Source organism: Centroberyx gerrardi, chromosome 13, assembly GCF_048128805.1.
Source record: "Centroberyx gerrardi isolate f3 chromosome 13, fCenGer3.hap1.cur.20231027, whole genome shotgun sequence".
Classification (NCBI taxonomy): domain Eukaryota; kingdom Metazoa; phylum Chordata; class Actinopteri; order Beryciformes; family Berycidae; genus Centroberyx; species Centroberyx gerrardi.
This window is the reverse complement of record NC_136009.1, coordinates 16,469,388-16,480,722: the sequence shown is the minus strand read 5'-3', so window position 1 is coordinate 16,480,722 and position 11,335 is coordinate 16,469,388. Positions and strand designations below refer to the sequence as shown.

The following is an 11,335-nucleotide window of genomic DNA, read 5'->3' as shown; positions in this document are numbered from 1 at the left end:
AAAAAAAGGGAACACACACCTAATTTTACAATCATCCAGTAGCACTCACAACTGCACACACCCCCGCAGTAAGCTACACAAAAAAAATGCCGAACATCATCAACTCCACTAACTCCAGAGACTGTACCACAGTGCGAGTGGAGGAGGGAGGCGGTGTTTTGCAGTAAAACCGCACCAGCGCACTGAGGCGACAGCCAGCTACTCATCTGGCACAGACCGCGGTGCTGCTTCATTCACTGCAGGGGGGCTTATGATAAGAAACCTGTTACACTGCACATGCAATGGCAGCCAGCACCGCCGATCCCTCCTCCGCAGATTAATTACCAGGCGAGTAACACTCCTGCGAGTCCCGGATTGGTTATTTTAATGAGGATATTGCGGCAATGGTGAAGGACAAGGCCGAAAACCGGACGCTCCAGTATCAGCAAACTTTGGTGAGTTTCTGATGAACCCAAAGACCTTATTTTTAGTCCTGGACGGCCACGTATAGGCTACACGCGTCTTGACTGCTTGTTTCGTCAGAGCATAAAGGCGCAGCTGCTGGATGCTCGCCTCTGTCTTGCACGAGGATGGAGGTGATTTTACATCGATTCAGAAAAATAGCAATCTCCAGAGCCAGAACTCTGTGTGTGTATGTGTGTGCGTGTGCGCGTGCCCCCTGTCTGTGTTTGTGTGTTGATTTCCACTGAAATAACTAAAACTGTGTTGAGGGTCTTCTGGGTTGAAAGGGCATTCTCAGCTGTAGCTGTGGCGGATTAAGATTGAGATTCAGAGTTGAATGAAGCCTGTGGTTTTAAGAAATATTTAATCCAGCTCTCTATTCCTTCACATTGATCCACAGGTGTTGCATCACTCACAGCTCCTGTCTTCTTTATAGCCTCTATGCCTCTGTCCAACCCCGCTTTCATCATTACTTCCTATCAATTTAGAGTTGACCTAATTGGATCAGATTCATTTGTTCCACTTTGAAGAAATGCATGTATTGAGCTACCACCTCACTTATATGTACGGCCTAATGGGCCATCATTAAGATGTTAATATCCCAGATCTACAAGATAGACCCTTAACTGCTTGCTTGCTTACTGAGATGTAATATATTTCGCTCACGTCCCGTATCTTCCTTATCTCCTCCATTTCTCCTGCAGATCTTGTCCCTCCTTGTGCCCCTCATGTATTCCTCTGTCATCTCCCACCATCCCTCTCCCTCCCTCCCTCCCTCCCTCTTTGCCGGCTCTGCCCCTTTTACTTATGAACTAAAAGTGGAGTCTTTCTGAATATTAATTGCCTCATGCACCAGTTTTCCCCACTCATGTCACAGCAGGATTGACAGTGATACCCTGGAGCACTTCACGCAGGGATATCTATATTCAGAGAGAGAGACAGAGACAGATAGACAGGCAGGCAGACCGGTGGATGAAAGTGTCCTCCCACCCTGAGTTGTGTGTCTGTGTGTGTGTGTGTGTGCAGTGTATGCACATGTGTCTAAGTGTGTGTGTGTGTGTGCATGCTGCTGTACACCTGTATCAGACTGCAGTAAATTCTGGTCTGTCTCTCCTCTTCTCTGTGGGGAGTGAGGGGACTCGTGAGGGTTTTTTTTATTGTCCGTGCCAGTAGGCGTTAAGTGGTAGCAGCACATGCTGGGAAAGAGATGTGTGTGTGTGCATGCGTGTGTGTGTGTGTGTGTGTGTGTGTGAGGGTGTGAGATCTGTCTGCCACTCTGTGTCGGTCAGTCTGTCTTTTGTGCAGCTGTGCGTGCGTTGGGCTCCAGAGACACGGAGCTGTTTTCTGCTATTGGTGTGAAGATCAATGTGCTGTGTGTCTCAGTGTAAAGATCAATAGTAATGTAAAATGGCAGCCAGAGTCTCTGTGGAACGTGCCGTCTGCCCTCTCCTTCTCCTCTGACCGCAGCCGAACAGTGCTCAGATCAATGGCTTTATCATTCAGTCCCTGCATCCCAGCCCACTGTCCAAAAATAGATGCCATGTGTGTGTGTATGTGTGTGTGTGTGCGCACATGCATGTGATTGAGCCTTGTGTGTGTCTTGTGCCTTGACACTTTCTAAGTATCAAGCAGCAGCGCTCTTCCTCAAACACCTTACCTCAGCTGAAAGGCAAGGCATCTATTTATTCTGCTTGGAAAACTGATTGATACGTGTCTCATAGATATTAACCAGACAAGTGATGGGGTGTGTAGTTTCTTGCAGATGTAGTTGCTGTCCGAAATTGGATTCTAAGGTTGACAAATGACCCGCCGTGTTTTATTGGTTTTTCAGATTGCGGCTGGCTTGTGCCAACAGTACGATTTAGAGGTTTTCTAATCACGGCGTTTGCTGGGATTTTGTCAGCGCAGGAACAGTGGAAGCAGGACAGACGAGATGACATGGACCAGATAGAGAACAATAGAGATCTGTCTGATAACTTCTGCAGGAAGAATCAGCACGGAAATGTCATCTCTTCACTCACAGCTATTGTACCACAAATGCTATTTTCCTCAATTATTTATATATTTCTCGCAACAACCTCTTTATAGAATCAGCAGCTGACAGACTGTGGTGTTTGCCAAGACAATGAAACAAAAATAACCTTTAATTTATGGCTTACTTTCGAGGCTAGAGTTTTGCAATCACTCTGAGTATTGCTGTGACATTTTACTAAGATATAATGTGGTGGTTATGATACAATTTAAAAGAGGTAATGATTTAATAATTTGCATTATTATGTTGCAAATGGTAAATGATCCCCATTCCTCCAGTGCAATAGCAGCCCTATTGTGACAGTTTAACAAAACAGTTATTGATATGTAAATTTTATGCATACGTTCTCATAACCATTTCAAGTATAATAGTGTTGATACTGTATTTTCAGCCTTGCTTCAAATAGGCATCTTGGAGAATATTAAGCATCTCATATTTCCTACTAACCTCTTTGAGCCCATTATCCAAAGGGAATAGTGAAAACAATAATAAACAAGCTATTTATAACAATGGAGACTTTGAATGAACAAAGCGTTTCATGTTTTTCCACCTTGGTGCCTGTCACCCTGATTAGCTTCAGCCTTTTTGTGGGCAGCGGCTGTTGTTTTCTGGGAGCTGTGTGGTGACGTGGGAGTGCAGCAGAGGTCCTGCGAGTGGTGACTGGCAGTTGGAAAGCAACTTGGGACGGGCGCATGGGTCACCGGCTTCTACAACTGCTGTCAGGTGCATTGCATGCTGGGACAGCTGGCAGCGTCTGTCTGCCTCCCCAGTGACTTCTGGGATGGAGGCAGGGAACAGGTAAAGTGGGGGAGAGGCCAGGTCAGAGACAGAAAAACAAAAAAAAAACAAAAAAAAGAAAGAGGAGAGACAGACGGTGTTATGGTGACTTGGAGTCAACACTAAGTGTTGCAGCGTTCCATCTGATGTCTTTTCAAAAGCTCTTTTGAGAGGTGTGGGAGGTCGGTATGTGTCATATTTTTGTGTATGTGTGCATGTGTTTTCTTTCATGAGCGTGTGCATGTTTGTTCCATAGGTCTTGTGTGTGTGTATGTGTGCCTATGTTTATGTGTTTGCACTTAAATGAGTGTGTGGTAAGACTTTGTCAGAGCAGATGTTGGAGACAGCATGCTCATGTCCTTCTAACAGCAGGAGGTTCAGGATTTGGCTGCTGCAAGGATCAAAGTCATGATCAACCTGAAGAGGAAAAGCCCCCCCCACAGGCGCCGCAGAGCCACTGAAACGCTGCACACGTGGTGTGTTAGTCTTTCTGTATGTGTGTGTATGTAGCTATGTATGTCTCTGAGCAACTGCTGCATTGGGTATGAAGACACTGCAGAGAAAATCCCTCTCTCCTTCCATCTCTTTTTCTATCTCTCATCTCCCACTCTGTTTCTATGTATGTGTCTGTGGGTGTTACATTTTTATTTGTCTACTGTATTTACTATTTTATGGGTTATATTAAGGTTAAAGCTATACTAGGCAACATTTTTATGTAAAAAATACACCCGTCCTATCAGCCTAAATCACAAAGTGGAGTTAGAAAAAGAAGAGCGTCCCATGTCTCCTTATTGAGACCCAATAGATTCACCCTATTTGCCCAAATTTAATTCTGGTGTCAGGTATTGACAGACGCTTGTCTCTGCAGGAAGTGATGAATCGAAACTTAACAGCGGAATACAAACTGTTTCCTAAAAAGCAGCGAGCGAGTGCTCCGTCCAGAGAAAGCTGGACTCACCAATGTTAGATGTTTTGCCTCTTTGGTCCCTTTAGTATCTTTAGTTATAAAGTGATCACAGACCGGCCGGGTTGGCTTCATATATATGAATATCATATAGATAGATGTATGTTTGTATGTATATATGTATGTATGTACCTATGTATGTATGTATGTATGTATGTATGTATGTGTGTGTGTGTATCCATCTATCCATCCATCTATCTATCTATCTATCTATCTATCTATCTATCTATCTATCTATCTATCTATCTACTGTATCTATCTATCTATCTATCTATTGTCCCCTGCTCTCTCTATCTTGATGCCTCTCTTCTCTCTTAACACATGCACACTCTCTCTCTCTCTCTCTCTCTCTCTCTCTCTCTCTCTCTCTCTCTCACACACACACACACACACACACACACAGAAAAGCGCTGTCTCTTCAGGGGGGTCTAGTTCCTCATAGTCAGCATTCTGTGCCTTCTCCCACATGGAGCTGGGCTTGGGTCCATTTCAGGTCCTGTCACTTCCAAATAGGGCTATTACCTGCACGCCACAGAGTGAGCCACTGCAGAGAGAGCAGACAGAAAAATCTATCACAATTCATTCAGCACTTGGAATAGAACATGGCCATTGTACATGGTGTCTTCGGAAACTGAGGAGTTTCATTCCAGAATGACAGAATGTGATATCTACTCTGTCTGCTATCTTGGGAGCCTTGCTCATGAAATAGTTACACTCCAGAGGATGTAATCGTTTGTACTGTGTAAATTTTGAGCAATGAACATGAGCTAACAACCCGAAATGGATATGTTTTACCCAAAATGGATATGTAGCATTTTGAAATGGCACTCTTCAATTATTTGGAATAAAAGAAAAACGCTGTCATTTTTAGAAAATGTAGTGTGCATGGTTTATGTTCGTGAAATGAAGTGGACCTTGGAGTGTGCCTTTTATTTCACTGGTTAATGCCCTGAATACAATGTTCATCTTAAACCTGTTGAAGGATATCTTCGAGGAAAAAATTTAATCCGTGTGAATGTGTGTCTTGGTGTGTGCAAAACAACCAGCTCCCCCCTGTAGTCTGTTCCTGACAAGATGTCAGTCTCTCAGCTTGATTCTTCACTCTCTCTGACACCCTCCCCCTCCCCCTGTGTTGCTTTCTACTAATATGATGGGAGTGTGTGTGTATTTTTGTGTTCATGTGTGTTTTGTGTGCGTGCACACGTCTACTCGACAGCACCCAGGTTTTGCATGTCTATTCCAGTATGTGTATGTGTGTGTGTGTGTGTGTGTGTGTGAAATCTGACTCATAGGTAAGTATTCTAAAAGCAGCCTCTACTACCTATATTAATGCAAATCTGTAGACAGCAGCATGAGTTAAATTTGTCACTTCCTCCTCTAATTCAATTTCCAATTTTGTCCCTGGAGGCTAGAGGGCTCAGATTAGCCGGAGCGCTTTAGTCCTCCCCTTATTCCCTTGGTCTCATCAATGCACGCTCTTAAGTAATGATACAACCATAATACTATGCTTCCATATGTAGGGGTTTCAGGATATAGAACATCCATCTTTCTCTTTGCAGCGATGCCCCCCTCCCCCTCACACACCCCGCCAAAAAAAAAAGAGATTAAATAGTGTCATGAATATGTATTAATACAAAAAGGGGCAGCAAGGATGAGAGTTTTAGATGTTCGAGCCTTCATCATTAGAGTGTCAAATATTTGTCCTTGCTGTCTCCTCACAATGAATAAATTATCCTCCAGTGCCTCCTTGGGAATTGCTGAATAACAAAGAACTCTTAATCTCATCTGTTATGCTTGGCTTGCACATAGTGTGAGTTGGGTGGTAAAGTGAGTGGAGCACCAGATAGTAAAGTGGGTGGTCACATGCAGTTTGAAGTTGGACATGTAATACTATTATGTTAACAGGGTGATGGTAATGGCAGGCTAATCTGGTGGGTAAGCCTGTGCGGCAGGTAGTAGGCTATTTTAGAGTGAAATGTAAGTTGAGGGAGTTAAATGTAGTGCGGAATGGGAGGCAAAAGTGGTACAGCACCTAGTGTGAGGTAGGAGTTGAACTGGTGTAGAGGGTTTTGATGTGGGAGGCAAACTGACTAATGGAGATACAGAAGGTAGTAATGTGGGAGGTAAACTGGTTAGCGATCACAGCTCATTTAACCCACAAGGTCCCACCTGCTGCTATCCCAGGGGGCCGTGCTCCAGATGGCCGCTGATTGCTTTCTCACAGGCCCAAGAAAGAAACACTAACAGGCCCTCCATTTACACTCCTGGTGGGTGTTGGTCTGTTGTTGATGGTGACTTTGTGTGTGTCTATATGACTGGGTGCATGTGCGTTTGTTTGCCTAGACAAGCTAATTATAGCTGCACATACAGTGAAGTCATCCTGGAAAGAAACAGGACTCGGAAAGTTGAAATTTGGTGTAGTTATGGAAGTGAAAATGGTTCATATGTCTCCAGCTGCTAATGTGGAACTCTAACAGTACATGCAGACCATGTGTGGCCACTTTTGTTGCTTTGCTCTATCAAAAATAACTTGTGGGTGTTGGGTTTGTCTAACAATATTTGTTAATGTAGACCTATTTTGAGTTTTATCAATTTATTCATATCATTATGCTCCAATAAAGTCCATAATCCTATGTCTTGAAAATGTAATCCTGAAATTATGCTTTACTGTAATGAGCTAGCTAGCTAAGTGGCTACAGCTATTTAGACGTGATGGGATCAGCAGGCCTGCAAGCTAACATTACTTGTTTAGTCTACCAGAGCTGAAGTGAGCTGCTAAAATATTTGAGGCTGCTTCAGGTAACGATACCCACTGGGAACACCAACAATCTCTGACACTTTCCTCCATCCTTTATTTCATTTGTCAAATCTTTATAAGCTGACAGATGGGTCATATAATTTGGGAAATCCCGACAGCTGTAATAATTCTCTTTCCATCTTCTATTCAAAGACAATGTGGAGCTAGGAACAAAAATTTAACGACTGGATTGGGGATTGGGGATTTTTGCCTGAGTGGGATTGGTTCTAGCACCATGACTATGGTGCTCATTTGCATAATATACATTCTTTAAACATTTCTCCTGCTGGGCGCACATGGTTACTTGCTTCTCATAGACAACGGAGGCACACCGTTTGCCTCGTGAAATGTGTCTGGTCTGCAAGTTACAGTTGACAGCATTTTTTACACCAGTGGCAAAACCCGTTTACATTTATACTCCATTGACATGTTTATGTACGTCTACACTGTACCCGTTGCTAATAAGTGTTTGTCGGCTCACACGCATAGGCTGTCTCCTCTGGGGTTTTACTGCGTGGCTATAGATGAGCGCTGTCTGAATGATGTATGGACGTGTCTTGGTTAAATGGCTGCCAGCAGGTTGGAGGGTAAAGCAGGGGGAGATGAGCGTTGTGACAGCATGGCCCTCTCTTTCCTTGTCTGTCAGACTGAACCTACGGCTGCTCTGCTTTCCCGCCGCACCTCACCTGTTCATGCGAGCAGAAAGAGAGAGTCTGGAGGAATCGTGATGCCCATCTCAATGAGGAGGAGGAGGAGGAGGGGGTGGAGGAGTTGGAGTGGGATAAAAGGGGAGGGGGTGCACAGAGCAGTAGAGGAGAGATGTTGCGAGCTGTAGCGTACTCAGAAACCTAGAGGGACTGCGTCGAGAAATAAAGAGGGAGAATGGGAAGGAGAGAGAGAGCAGTGAGTCTGGAGGAGTCGTGATGCTCATCTCAATGTGCCTGTGGCTTGCTGCTCAGATCAGCGCTGTGTATTTAAAGAAGAGGGAGAAAGAGCCAGAGACGGGGTAATTTAAGACCAACGACTGGGACACGTGCAAGTCTACTGTAATTCACTGAAACTGCACATGTGGGCACTTAACAGCTGTGCAGGCTTGGAGGACTGTGAGGGTCATTACTGGTTAACATTTGTCCACAAAAAAATAAATAAAATAAAAACCCGTAAAGCCCCTGCATTTACGCCACAGGAGGATCAGATGCCACTTCCAGCACAATTACATTTTCCCCACAGCTGAGGAGTGATCATAGCCAGGCTTAGCTTTAAATCCAGCATGGCAGCTAATCTTTCATTGTGCTAGATTCTTATCTACAGTAGTGTTGCATTAGTGGATTCAAGACTGAACTACTTGTAATGTAACCTCTTGATTTCTCAGCACTGCTCAGGAACAGGGGTTGCATTACTGGCTTGGGACAACACATTCCCTCTGCATAAAAGCCACTCTGCCTCAGCAAAAAATATTGTACAGCTAGTCACCTTATAAAATTAGCAGTTCAGACAGACCAGTTTGTCAGCATCAGCTCATAAAGCTTTTATTTTAAAAGTAATTTCAGATACAGCTGCCAATGGATGTCATCTCTTTGATTTGGTCTTGGGAGCAGAGGTTGTCTCATTTCTGCTGTGCTTGGCAGAGAAAGGCCTTTGAGCAGCCAGGATAACCTCGCCACTTGACACTAGCGCCCTCTGGCCTGAGGAAACTTTCCTCACTGCAGCTACAGCTCTTCCTGTAAACAGAAAATTAAGTTACAAATGAAGTTGCCCTTTAGATTTGTACAGCTTCTACATAGACTGGAGCCCACTACTCACGTTGCCTGTGGCACTGCTGTTCACAGGAGTTTGTGCTGCTGGGATGGCACACCGCTGTAGTACAGTGGATGAACACCTAAAAAGGTTGCAAATTGTAATGTTTAGTCAAGAAACTGCAACCATTAGAATGCCTTCACTTACGACTGCATTTCAAGTAGTTTATTTATATAGCTACTTATAACAAGCATGTCTCAAGGACTTCACAGACAAATGAGCCTAACTAGATCTAAGCATTTGAATGCTACACCATGAAACATTTTACCGTGTCCTTCTGAGGAGTGAATGTTTCTTGATCCACAAAGGTGAACATCTTAATGACCAAACGTTTGTGGTGGGTTGGGTAAGGAAGCCCAGAGGAGCCGTCAACAGGGATGACTCTGGTTAGGTAACGGTCATCATGGTAGGGACACCTGGAGATGAGGAGAGCCGATTGTTAACAGAATTCAGTATTATTCTATTCAGTTAAGCAGACTTTAATCTACCAGACTTAGTATAAGGTAGTGAAAACAGGTTCACAGAGAAAGCCTGTATTAGGCCTACCCATCAACCAGAAGGTCCCACTGTGGTAGGCCGTTAGGATTAGGGGTGGAGGTGGCCCAGCAGTGTTCCAGTGTCAGGATGATGTTTGGATCGGTCCTCTCCAGGATGTGCACCTCTGCATACACTGGTTCCCTCAGCACCTTGGTGATGGGGTAGTCTGCTGCAGCGTAGTAGGAGCTGTATGCAGCTTCCTCTGGAATTGAAATAGTTCATTTGAGTACATGATTGAAATACTGTGTCAAATTGGCATGGGAGGATCTTGTGACGCTCACCCTCGTCGCACCCCTTGGTGTGACACTGTCCATTGGCCAGTCTGAGCTCCACCCTGAGGGGTCCTGGAGCAGCCACTGGCTGAGGTGCAGGAACAGGGTTTACCTCAATGACGAGAGCCTCCACAGAGCTGCCAGAGTACCTGCACTGGAATAATAGCCTGCGGGAAAGTTGATGCAGTTTTACATTTACACTCAGAAAGCCTCAGTGGGTCACAAGACAGGTCACACGTACACAATGTTATCCAAGAGCATGAAATTGATGTTGAAGTTTAATTGATTTTACATTAACTCACTCAAAGTGGCTGTCCCTAGTGATGGATCCTCTGGGTCCAATTCCCACTTCATATGAAGACGACATGTGGTTCTCGTACACCACATAACCGTTTTCCTCCTGCAGTAGAGAAAAATATTTACCATTTTGACAAACATATTTTACACACACACACGCAAATCCAAGACTCACACACCCACCGTCATTGTAGTACCACATGCAGTGACAGGGAACTGAAAGATGGCAAAGGCAGAGGTGGTGCCGACAGGGCTACAGGAGGCGTCATTCATTTCCAGCAGGCTGACTGAATCCACATCTATGTGGGGCAGAGTGGCATCCCGAGCCACCACCACCACAAACTGGCCATCCCTGGTACACTGCACAGTCACTGGGTAAGACATAAGGTGATGAACGTCCCATTACCATGGCAAGACCTTTCATAGTGACCATACAATACTTAAAAAAAACAACTAAGATTTGTGTGATAACTAGAGCAAATACAGTACATTGCATTGTCGTTAAGCAGACACTTTTGTCCAAAGCAACTTCCAATAAGTACATTTTGTCAACAGTAGTCAAACTGATGTATATAACATTCTTCATCAGCTAAGCCTTTCAGTAGAGCATAGACACCTGCTTTCCCGTAGTAGCACTGCTGCCCATCAAAGCAGCAGTTGATGGTTTCACACTGCTCAGCTGTGATGTCTGGGGTGCCACACTGGATCTTCTCACCCTCCTCTACCTGGCATTTGTCAAAGGGAGCTTGAGGCACCGGGGCCTTTTGCTGTCGCTGAGGCAGCTGCGGAAGTGAAGGCATTTGGTGTCTCTGTGGAGGCATCATCCACTGATGCTGGGCAGCAACATCGTAGGCCAAAAGAACAATCACCACAACACCACACTGATACTTCAAAAGCCCCATTATGCTGCTGATGATATCTGCACACTGGCCAGAACCTCAACGATAATACCTATGCCCCCCCCACGTAGGCTTTATACATGATTGATAATGTGTAGTTTGCTAAGAACCCTGCCTCTCATCATTAGGAGTCAATTGTGTGCCAGCCTTGCACAGTTAATCAGTTGGGAGCCGACAGGTGGAGCTTATTGTCTACTCATCTGTCTGAAGAGAAGCCACTGTTGACTCAAAGCTGAGGGGTGGAGACTTGAAAGTGACTGCCAGTTGTGTGGAGATGTGAGTTGCAGGCAGTAAATTTGCTGACTTTCAGTTCCATTTTACTCTGCCAGAGACAAAGGTTTGAACCTCTGTCACAGTGTCTTCTGGGAAAGGCGTACCCTCTTTACTGTGTCCTGATGCTATATGAATCATTTAAGTGAGACCTCAAGTGCTGCACCATCCTTAACTTTTTTGTTTACTGAAAGTACATTTCTGTCACTGCCTCCCCCTATCACTACCCTTATAAATTCTCTCTCTCTCTCT

At 44.7% G+C, this 11,335-nt stretch overlaps 1 protein-coding gene across 1 annotated transcript; it reads right to left on the bottom strand.

Annotated features, from left to right (window-relative positions):
• Positions 1 to 8,727: 8,727 nt before the first annotated feature.
• LOC139931534 (zona pellucida sperm-binding protein 4-like) lies at positions 8,728 to 10,714 on the bottom strand. Its single transcript, XM_071925061.2, has 8 exons — positions 10,531 to 10,714; positions 10,098 to 10,285; positions 9,920 to 10,017; positions 9,627 to 9,784; positions 9,355 to 9,547; positions 9,077 to 9,224; positions 8,808 to 8,890; position 8,728 (listed from the first exon to the last, which is right to left on the bottom strand). Coding segments are annotated over exons 1-8 (1,053 nt in total).
• Between the last annotated feature and the right edge of the window lie 621 nt (positions 10,715 to 11,335).